The sequence below is a fragment of the Pieris rapae genome, chromosome 24, assembly GCF_905147795.1.
Source record: "Pieris rapae chromosome 24, ilPieRapa1.1, whole genome shotgun sequence".
Taxonomy (NCBI): Eukaryota; Metazoa; Arthropoda; class Insecta; order Lepidoptera; family Pieridae; genus Pieris; species Pieris rapae.
The window spans coordinates 3,310,313-3,321,595 of NC_059532.1; the positions used below are offsets into that span (position 1 = coordinate 3,310,313).

The following is an 11,283-nucleotide window of genomic DNA, read 5'->3' on the forward strand; positions in this document are numbered from 1 at the left end:
AAAAGGAATATTTATAAAAAATATATAATAACTTACCTTAAAATGTAATAAATAAAATATATTATAAAAAGGAGTCCCTTTAGGCAAGGTTCTGAAGATATTGGCAGCGTTCCCCTTTGAATAGCTAGACTAATTCTTTGCCCCAGGTAGCTCGTCAGTCTCCTGTGATGTCGACTAACCTTTTTGATATTTCCCTAAAAAGCCTTATAGCGTTAGGTCCCAAGGATCGACCAAGGATCTCGACACCGAATGGGACAATATTCAAAGCCTAGGCTAAGTTAATGTCTTCATTTTAGCATGTGTTTAAGAACCAAAATAAAACCAAACAGGTATTTAAGGAGATAAATAAAACTATATTCATTACGATTCAGCAAGCAATAATTTTGTTTGAATTTCCATAAATTTATTTTTCGTTTTTCGCAGACATTGCAGCTTGGTACCGATTATTAGATTGACAATGTTCAATTGGACTTCAGCGCTGGTCTCCTTGTTCAATAGCTTCATCAGACTGGTGAGGTATTTGCCGAAATTCGTGATATGGTCGTCGTTATCCGTCGAGCTGAATTCGTTGCCTTTCCTTGTTTTTTCGCGTGTGTCCTTTGTGTCTTTATGTTCGTGGGTTATGGGGTCCGATTCCGATTTCGTGGGCTCTTGTACCTTTAAAAGAAAATTTTGAAGTGAAACATAGACGCATGAGGGTAAAATGTGTACGGATGAAACGCAATTATAATAATATTAGCGTCACGAAGGTGTGCAGCGTTTTTGTCGAAGAAAAGAGATAGAGCGATTGACAGAGCGAGAAACTCTTTCTCAATCTAGAAGTAAAATTACGCTTTTAAAAAAATTATAATAATAAAAAATATGTTTATTTTGGAACATAAGATCATGATGTTATCACTTATTCCACGTCATTAAATTTGAGCCTGTTGGCATCTCTACTCATCGGCAAAGAAGACAGAGGGTGTTGGCCGAGAGAAAAAAATTAGTTGATGTATTCGTTTAGTAGTTACATAGAACTTTAGATAGCAATTCTGATACAGAGTCTTGGAGAGTCTTGAGAGTCTTGTGCAGTAAACGCAGATTGTTTATTGAAGTGGCATCTTTAGGCGCATGAGGGTAAATTTTTTAACGTAACGTCACGAAGATGAGCTGCGTTTTTGTCGAAGAAAAGGGATAGAGCGATTGAGACCGATTGAGATGGTGGAGTGGGAAAGAGAGATTGGGAAAATATGCAATGTATTCGTTTAATAGTTACTGATTGAATATCGATATTTAATTGACCATCTAGAGATTCAATTAACATCAGTGATTGTAGTAAAAAATGAGGTGTCGCTGCATCAGCTAAAACTGTGTGGTTTCATCAGGCATGAAAGAATTAAAAAAAACAACCTGTTCAATACTTTCTTCCCTCTCCAATACATCGTCGTCCTTCACGCTCTTCTTAGCCGTCATAATCAAATTGACAATTGACATTTGCAGTTCCGTGCATTGTTCTTCCGGTATTCCCTTCAACAGACCAACAACATATTTTCCGAAATCTTCCAAATCGTCGTATTGATCTTTTTTCTCTCTCCGCTTTCGTTTCACCGGTTTCTCTTTTTCGTGTGGGGGGTTTTCTAAGTAAATTATTTCTGTATAATTCTCATCTCGATCGTTGAATTCTAACGTCTGTGAATTAAAAAAAAAGTGTGTGTACTTATGTACACGCGTTAGAAGTAATACTTCTTTGGCGAATTGAAAAAAAATAAATAAAATGCAGTAGTTATTAACCATAAATATTAAAATTAATCAAAAAGATTTTATTTAAATAAATAAATGATTAGTAAATACTATCACCGTCGTATATGAAATTGTTTTAAAAACACCAAAATAATAATTATTTTTTCACACTGTTTCATTGTACTGTTACGAAACACTTGTTCTAAATATAAAAATACTAGAATATACAACTTGAACATAGTTATCGATTTCCATGCCACCTCTAGGTGTTAGTAAGTTAGGTCTACCTAACTTTACGATGTCGAATTGAGGTGTGCGCGCGCATCGTAAAAATTCACTATCATCATTTTTCTCCATCGCACCAAAAGAAGTATATTATGTAACTTCAAAAATCGGTAGTCTATGAAAGCATATTGTTTTTATAAATTGTGTGTTCACAGATACAATTTAACATTACAATCAATAACTTAAAACTAATAAGTAATTTAAAACTAATTTACTAAACGATAATGAACCCCAAATAGCCCGCTTCTGGAACACAAATATGAATTGTACGAACGAAAGTTCTCGAATATTCTTCACGATTATTTCCAAGGATATATCAGTACAATATAAAATGGGGTCGGCGACCGTGAGCACTGAGTGAGGCATTGAGTGTCCATGAGCGGCACTTAACAGAAGATCAGCTTCGTGCCCGTTTGACCCCCGTTCTGTACATAAAAGGCCGGCAACGCACTCGCGAGCACTCTGGCATTGAGTGTCCATGACACTTAACATTAGATGAGCCACCGGCACGTTTATCCCTCATCTTTAAAAACGGCCGGCAACGCACTCGCGAGCCCTCTGTATTCCGTGTCCATGAGCGGCAGTAATCATTAGATTAGCCTCCTGCTCGTTTGCCCTCTATTTTTGTTTCATAAAAGGCCGGCTACGCATTCGCGAGCACTCTGGCATTGTGTGTCCATGAGCGGCTGTAATTATTAGATTAGCGTCCTGCCCGCTTTCTCCCTGTTCTATATAAAAAAAATACCTTTGAAACTTTCGAATGTTCCTCCTTTAAATGTTGGTATAGGGTATCTGGATGTCTGTTTATGACAACCCCACACATGGAGCATTTGGCTTGATTCCGCGGCACCTTGTCGTAGAAACCCCACAGCTCACTATCAGGGTCCAGTGTGGTGGAATCGTCGGAGTCAGAGGTAGCTGTGATGGCAAAACAGTAGTTTTAAATGTCTACAAAAGCGTGGATATATCAAAAACCGATGAAGCTTTTTTGATGAAAATCGTTCTGCAAGAAGTGTGTTAGATATAAAAATATTATATATTAATATTACTTCAGATAAATTTCTGGACAAACATACACTAATTTGATAAACACATCCAAATTAGTCTAAAATATTATCTCAGTATAACAAGGACAAACTGATAACCTCCTTTTTGGAGTCAGTTATAAAAGATCTGTTACAACAAGATTGCCATATAATATCTGAATAATTAGAAAAATTCACTAATTATTAGATCTCATAAATTCGACAAATTACTCGAAATTACGGTGAAATATTTTAATTGTTTTAGCCAAAACATATAATAATAATAATATATTCTATAATATAACTAATAAAATCATTCTTGAAATAAAATTTAAATTACATATATGTATTTATGTATTCATATTCAAAGAAAATGAGTCCGTACAAGCGTTGTAGTTATTTGTCGAAACGAGGCCTAAATTATTTTACCCTTTTAAAGAATTCATTCATAAAGAATACTAATTGCACCGTATCAATTAAAGTACATCTGTCTCCTTTTATCACATCGCGTTAACAGATATGGCAGAAAGAGACGTATAAGGTCTTGTCTTAAGAGTGCAATTTAGATTTAGTTTTTATTATGGGACTAAATGCATGCGTTCGAATGAGACACCATGATTTTTCGATGTTTCATTAAAGTATACAAAACAATAACAGATTACTCTTTTAAGATTAATTGAATATTTATTATTTTTATTAAAAATTGTTTATATCTCTTTTATACGGTAATAAAAGAATATTCTTATATTCAACTATGACTAAAGGTAAAAATAAAAATATGCATCGGCCGGGAATCGAACCCGGGCCGCCCGCGTGGCAGGCGAGCATTCTACCACTGAACCACCGATGCTTGTTATTAATGAATGAAAAAGACCTTGAGAATGTTTGAGCATTGCGAACATATGTTAACATTTCAGCTATTTAAATATTTTGAAAATAAAATTATATCATGACCAAAACTGACGGTGAGATTCCAAAACAAAACTGCAGCCTTGGAATTCAGTTACCATCTAATTTCTCTTAATAAAAACAGAAACCGTCTAAAGGCCTTGACTAGCATCGTCTCTTTTTATCACAGCCTAAACACAATTTGATAGAAAGAGACACTAATTTAGCTTTTATAAGGGAGAATATTGGATATGAAGAGTGAAATGAGTCTTTACAACGACCAACATGTTCTTGGTTGTGCGAGAGAGACAACACATTTTGCCCGTTAAATGTATCCTATAAATAGAAAATCGATTGAGCTCGCCGAGGCTCTATTAAAAATGAGCGTTACTTCTAAAGGACATTTCTAATAGACAACAAAACTAGTTGTCTATGGCCATGACTGATAGTTATAGCGCCGCGGTACCTCTTAATATAACTATTTACCGTTTCCTTGATAGTATACGATATTTTCTTATGACATAAGTGCACAGCCAGGGTTTGATTATGACCTCTGCATTGTGCTGAACATGTTTACTAACCCGAGTAACTGTAAGTTTTAATCAACGACTCTGTGTACCGCTGTTAATAAATTAAATGTTTGCCAGTATAAAAATGTAAGGGATATCTTAAGTAGGTAAAATAACTTTCACTGTTCAGTACATTTACATTTTGAAGTTAAAATATTTTGTGACTAAAAAAGGGTTTCATTTATGTGTATGGAATTGAGAAGTATCTAAAGTTTAGCTTTCTGTGGTGTTTAATATTACACATTTCTTAGGGGACATAAATATATAATAAATTACTATTATTATCGATACGTCAAAACGACAACATTGTTTAGAACAACTTCTTATATTGAACAAACTCAAAGATCCCGGCTGAATTCTATTGTGTTAGGTAATTCATAACAACGTCATCAGCTGTTACGAGTAATGGTTTTTACGACCGAATTGCCAGTTCTTCTCTTCCGTTCTACGCTCTTGATTTGAGAGCTGGCAGTTAATGTAAAATTAGATTCATTTAATACTTCTTTTTTTGATGTTCATAAGTTAGGTAGGTACTTACATTATGTTACCTATATTCGAATAAATAAATTTTGAATTTGAATTATCAGTAATCCCTTCGATGCGGTTATAACAGATTTACACAGAATATCTATTTCTATGACCCCCCCATACCTATTAAGTAAGATATTGTGGTGTATTGGAGGGCACGCCCAGGAGATACCTATTTTGTATGAGCCTTTGTTTAACAATGTAGGACAGATTAAAGGTATAACAAATATATAATTGAATAATATACTTAAACATAAGTCTCTAGTGTATGCAATTCAGTAATCTATAGTTTTGAGTAAGGTTGACTTTTAACAGGAAAAAAGGTTAAAAATACCTGCGTATCACTGGCTACTGGATAATTAAATAAAACCGTACTTGGCGACACATATGTTTTGTCCCTATCGCTCTTGGTTAACTTTGAAAATAAGCAAACGGGACAGAAATTGATTGCTATTGTGAGACCGTTACGATTCAGCAAAACGTGTTTAAAACACGTTCATCCCATGTGCTGCTTAATGTGTAATAAACACATTTTTATTTCCAATTCGCTGATGTATGAGATTAAATTTGATACATACAACTTGTCTGGGTATTTTCGAGTGATACTTGCATTGAAAACTATAAAAAAGTGATGGATTGGAAAACATTTTCAAACAATAAACATGCGGGACGTCGAGGTCATGTAGGTCATGTTGTTTATCACAAAGTGTGCGACGTTGCCGCACCGCGCTTGATGGCATATACACGTTTTGTTGACTTTCAATTCTTGGGCAACAGTTTACATTTGGTTAGGTTATGAAAATATGCAATCGTAGAATATTCTGGAAACAAACCGAAAAGTTTTCACCAAAACAATCTTAGAACTAAAGATTGTTTAATAAGTATTGAGCAATCATCGTTCACGTGTTTTCTGAGGTTTTACACAATAAGAAACCGAAAGAAAGTTGCGAAAATTAAACAAAAATATTGCAAAAGTACATTTACTAATTTTCTTTTAATGTAATTAAACAAATTCATTATTAAGTAACTTTGATTATATTATGTTATGTGAATGTGTGTGTTGTGTGAACACACGTGTAGTCAGTCAGGTTTTAGGCCTGATTGTTGGAATATTTGGTATGGACATGTATCAAAATTTTACGCGAAATAAACTCTCCATTATAGATTAAAAAATTGATAGATATGATACTAACGCCCGAACCCAATAATGAATCAACAATCTCAGATTGAAAACAATCTGAGATCAGACCATGGCGGTTATTCGATCTCCTACATCTATCTACATCCCAATAACCAAACCCTACGAAGACAAGCCATTTTTAGTGACGGATAGAATGAAATCTCTTCGCTCTTTACACTCATTTGATAATCAATATAAACCAAAAAAGTATTTACTTTATATGGTTTATAAACCCTACAAATATTATTAAATATGCATGTCTATGTTTAAAACATATCACATAGCTTTCAATTATTTAAAAAAAATTGTAAATTAAAATCTTAAGATAGGATATTGGTACAGATGAACTGTCATTTTCATAGAAAGGTCAATCCATAAACACCGATCAAAACTACCGTGGATAGCTTGTATCGACAGATGGCTATTACAAACCGTCGATTGGTTATTGGCACACTTCTATCAATATTTGAATTAAGATGTCTATCTTAGATGGGCATGGATTAAGATAGGTTATTGTTTTTGGGCGTAAATGGACAACGTAACCATTTTTAGGAAAAATATCACTTATAAAATTAGTGTAACAATAAAAAAATTATATAAGATATAAGGCTCTCGGTGACTTAGCAAATAATTATGCGGTTTTCCTGAATTCGAGTCTCGACGAATTTGTGTCGGCAAGGCACAGATCATATAAAAAAATTATATGTTTATTATGGAAGATAAGATAAACTATATAACTGTATAACTTATTGCACGTCATTAAATTTGAATCTGTTGGCATCCCTACTCAGGTGATGCCAACTTGGGGTGTTCCCCCTAAATTTAGGGAGAAACAAGATGTCCAGGGGTTTTTTAGGGGGTACATTTATTTAGGGCTACTTTACTCAAGAAATTGACGAAATCGCATAAAAAGTTAAGAAAAACTGAATTCAAAGAAAGAAAAGTTAAGAAATAAATAAAAATCGTTTCATCTCATTGTTATTAATATTATTCGGTCATTAATTAATATAAATAAATATGTAAAATATATTTCCATAATTACAATAGCAATTTTAATACTTGAAAACACCTTGATCGACATTTAGGGGTATTTGAAGTTCTAGGAGGGATATTTTGTAGGAGTTGGCATCACTGCCCTACTCGTCGGCAAAGAAGACAGAGGGTGTAGAAAAAGCTGGTGTAAAAAACTCTCGGTTGGGTCGCACGATTTTGATGAGACTGATTATGCAGGAGTTTTGAGAAACCTCGATTGGAACACCTCATGATTTTTTCTGCCGGAGTTGCGTCTAAGTATTTAAAAACGGTGGCTAATGCACAAACCGTGTTAGAGCCAAAAAAATGGTATTTAAAAAAAATGAAATTTTGTGCAATTTATTTAAATTTGAAAACAATCCGACATTTTCTATTTTTCTATTGGTTATTAGAGATGCGACATTCTGCATAAAATTTTTTTAATTAATCGATTGTTTTTTAGCATGAAAAATCTATGAAAACAAATAATTGTATTTTCATTTACCTATTATTTCCTCATTTATTAATTTCAAAGTTAGAATAATCAACATTGACATTAACCTAATTTCGTGTTGATAGATTTCCGGTGAAATCCCTATTAATTATATTATGTATAAACACAAACCGCCATTTTGAATTTAGATTTTGTCAGAAATTAAATCCGTTACTTTAACGTAACGTACTTCTGCGTTTATTTCATTTGGATTTTTTGGAAGCTCGGCTATATTTTGTATTTCATATACGTGAAATCCTTATTAAATAATATATAAATGCAAATCGCCATTTCGAATGAAAACTCTTATTTTATTTTGATTTTCTGTATTAGCTTATTTTTACTACAATAAATTGTTTACTTACTTTATTTCCACAATTTTACATTCAAAGAGTACACAAAACCGAATCAGAGCACCGCACTATTCACGTTGTTTTGTCTGCCCCTTCCCCCCCTAGAGTCTGTTATTTATTTATTTTTTACGTTAATGAGCGCTATTTTATCAGCATTTTTTGAAATGGCTTTATTTTGGACTTGATTGTATTGCTTTTCTGTACGAAATTGGCATACATACTAGCCACTGATTTCTCGCCATCATTTCTTGTGATAGCGTCTGGAAATAGTGGACGTGGGCTTGATACAGAACCTGAGCCGTCTTCTATTTCTATGTTTGGTAAACGACCGGCTTATGTGACTTTCAGGACGATGGGCCGGGAAAATGTTAGGTAAGGTAAATTTTTTGTTTTATTTAAAAAACATTTTCCGGCGCGCGAATTGTCTGGGGGTGATACACCTCCCCCCCCATACCCGCAACCCCCAATTCATGCGATGGATTTCGTTTACCTATCGCTACTAATCGTTTACTTATTTTAAAACAAATATCGCAAATTAATTAGAAGTAGCCTGTCTAGCACTAAGTCCCAGGCCCTTTAGCGGGTAGGTATATCACGTCACAAAGCAAAATTCAATTCCTATATTATTATTACATCTATTACCCTAATAATGATGATTTTCTTTTGAAATACGATAAACTGTATGAGGACATAAGGTGTGGTATCCCGTGAACCCTGATATACTTCTCTCCTGTGCAGTGAGGTGGAGGTAAGGAGGTAAGGATAATATTTGTAAGTTAAAAGAACACTACTTAACTCCCTTAATTATTGTGGATAAAATTTTAATAATTTTGAACTATTAAATGATGTAGGTAATGCAAGTTGGATATAATTTTTTAAAATTTTATTTCAACAATGCAGTTATTATTATTAACAATAATTTCTTTTATTAGAATTAACAAGAGAAGTAGAAATTTAAAAATATTAAAATATAAGTATGTACCTGCAATCTTATTAACATAATGATGTAAAAACTAAATTTATTTAAGTAGTTAAATTTAATGTGTCATTAACATTTGGATTCTGTGTGATGTCAGGAGTGGAGGCATCATAGAAATTGTTTTTTTTTTCATAATTACTACTTTTGTCTTATAACATCATATTTTTTCAACCTAGCAGACGTAAGAGCAATAAGTATGGTTAGTATGTATATGAATAGATATTAAAATATAGTCTGTGTGTTAAAGGTCCTTTTGAGTCTTTTTTTTTTTAATTGTGGCCTGGTACCTTTAGGCCAATCCTTGTGTGTGTGTTATAATATCAAAGGGGCATAGATTCTGGTGCTTTATATTAGTTAGCTCTCATTCTAAAAAGCGTCCAAAACAATTTCTTAAATTCATACTCAAAGTAGTTCGACTAGTGTTAAAATTCTTAATTTACTTTAAAATTAATGTATCTAAACTTTTTAGGTGATCAATCAAAATTGAACTTTTGAAGTATTCTGTTCTCTTCTATAGTAAAATTTTAAATTATTTATCTGTAAATATTGTATATATTTTTGGATTAGGTATTTATTAATGCATTATGTCAAGTAATTAGTGCAAAAAAAATCAATTTTAAATAAAACAAAATAAGTACCAGCTTAAAAGTGGACACTGCAACTTGAGTATGCATATTATCATATGCACTTGCAATCAGTCTTGTCATTTCTTCAACAATATTTGTATTTGATAACCTATTGTTCCTTTTTATAACACATAATATTACAATTAAAACTGTTGTTTGCATTGTTTAGTTGCATTTGTTATTTACAGTATATTTTATTTATTTATTGTGGATGCTTACAGCCCCAATATATTAAAAACTTTTAGTAATTACAAAGGCTGATTGTTTATAAAAATGCGATAGATGCGTAATATCGTTAATTCAAGTATTGGGATAAAAATGTAGTCCAAACATAACACGACTTGAGTTATGACCACCTAACTTGCAAGTATCGAAAATTCTCGTGCAACGGAAAATAGTGATTGACATACTTATTTAGGTTAGTAAAAAAAAAATAGTGAGTGGGCGATAACTACAGTAAAGTTGTATCAAGATATATGTAGAAACTTAAAATCTGTAAAATCGCGGTAGACGACTTTTTGACACTAACCTTCAAGCGTATGTAATTCATTATAGCCTTTCGATAAATTTCTCTTATGTTTTTCAGCTGTTGCGTGTCGACGTAGAGATTCTTTGCCGGACGCAATATTAATTACTTTATTGCATACTTTACACTTAGCTTCATATGGATTCGGACATCTTCCTATCCACCCTAGGAAATCGGGTTCCCGTTCCCACTCAGGTTTATATTTTTGTAAATATTTCTTAGATTTTTTACTCGGAGTATCATTTTCAGAATCAGACTGGTTCGGCATATTTTTCAGGATAACAAACTTTAAATATCAACACCGCAAAATAAGAGGCTGGGTAGCCTGTTGAGTTTTACTAAAGTCACTGTCAAATTGACAGTAATAACCGTGCTTCTACTGTTAAATCAGTTGGTCACACAGATAATCGGTATGCTACAGAAATGCGGAATATATTGATTTTAATATTTAAGAGATGCGCAAACCAGTGCGCGATTATCGTGATAAAAATATTTTAGGGTAATGTTACTATTAAAATATAGTCAGGTTACATTATTATCTGTCGTACTCTGAATATTGAGTTCTTTCTATTGAGCAATTAAAAATTATAATAGGCGAGTTTTAGTTCCCTCAAAAGTTTATAGCAATACAAAATGATTACCTTCTTGCGTGTCTTCCATGACATTTTTTATATTAACTGCAGGATGAACCGTCTTCAGATGACGCCCCAGGCTGCCTATAGAACTCTTAGACACTGCTATTTCGCGAGAACAGTAATTACATTTTGCCCTTTTGTTTCCTGTATCTTCAAAATGGGTCCAAAGTGGGCTGTACTTACGCCTCGTTGCCATGTTTGGGGTTTTCGAGTAATAGGTAATGTGGAGGCGATCGTTTTTGTTCGGAACGCGGCTGTGAACTAGGTGATGTTATGACAACTCTATGTAATTTTCTGTCTCACTCTATCTTATAGCTCTTTTTCATCGTGGTTCATACAAGATATGGTTTCGTTTTACTTACAAGTGTAATGATTGTTTGTGATATTACAGGTGTTTGAATTCTGTTGCGTTTTGGCAATAAAATTATTTAAAATTAAATTCTAAATTATTAAGCATTTAATTATG

At 33.1% G+C, this 11,283-nt stretch overlaps 1 protein-coding gene and 1 non-coding gene across 4 annotated transcripts; both read right to left on the reverse strand.

The window, feature by feature from the left end:
• Positions 1–338: 338 nt before the first annotated feature.
• LOC110995014 lies at positions 339–11,095 on the reverse strand. Of its 3 annotated transcripts, none has more exons than XM_045633728.1 (4): positions 10,824–11,095; positions 2,750–2,922; positions 1,390–1,668; positions 339–657 (listed from the first exon to the last, which is right to left on the reverse strand). In XM_045633728.1, the coding sequence occupies exons 1-4, from the start codon at positions 11,011–11,013 to the stop codon at positions 361–363; spliced, it is 939 nt and encodes a 312-aa protein (XP_045489684.1). In that variant the 5' UTR covers positions 11,014–11,095; the 3' UTR covers positions 339–360. The 3 variants fall into 3 exon arrangements, with proteins under 3 accessions (XP_045489684.1, XP_022117662.1, XP_045489685.1); XM_022261970.2 differs by lacking the exon at positions 10,824–11,095 and adding an exon at positions 10,186–10,515; XM_045633729.1 differs by lacking the exon at positions 10,824–11,095 and adding an exon at positions 5,349–5,454.
• On the reverse strand, positions 3,809–3,879 carry Trnag-gcc. The gene has a single exon. It is a non-coding gene; the product is annotated as a tRNA-Gly (tRNA).
• Positions 11,096–11,283: the final 188 nt, after the last annotated feature.

Coding starts and splice junctions, on each gene's coding strand:
- LOC110995014 (XM_022261970.2), bottom strand. CDS start 10,450: ATGCCGAACCAGTCTGATTCTGAAAATGATACTCCGAGTAAAAAATCT. Junction 2,923..10,185: donor TGAATTACATACGCTTGAAG/GTTAGTGTCAAA, acceptor TTGCCATCACAG/CTACCTCTGACTCCGACGAT. Junction 1,669..2,749: donor AACATTCGAAAGTTTCAAAG/GTATTTTTTTTA, acceptor TTTAATTCACAG/ACGTTAGAATTCAACGATCG.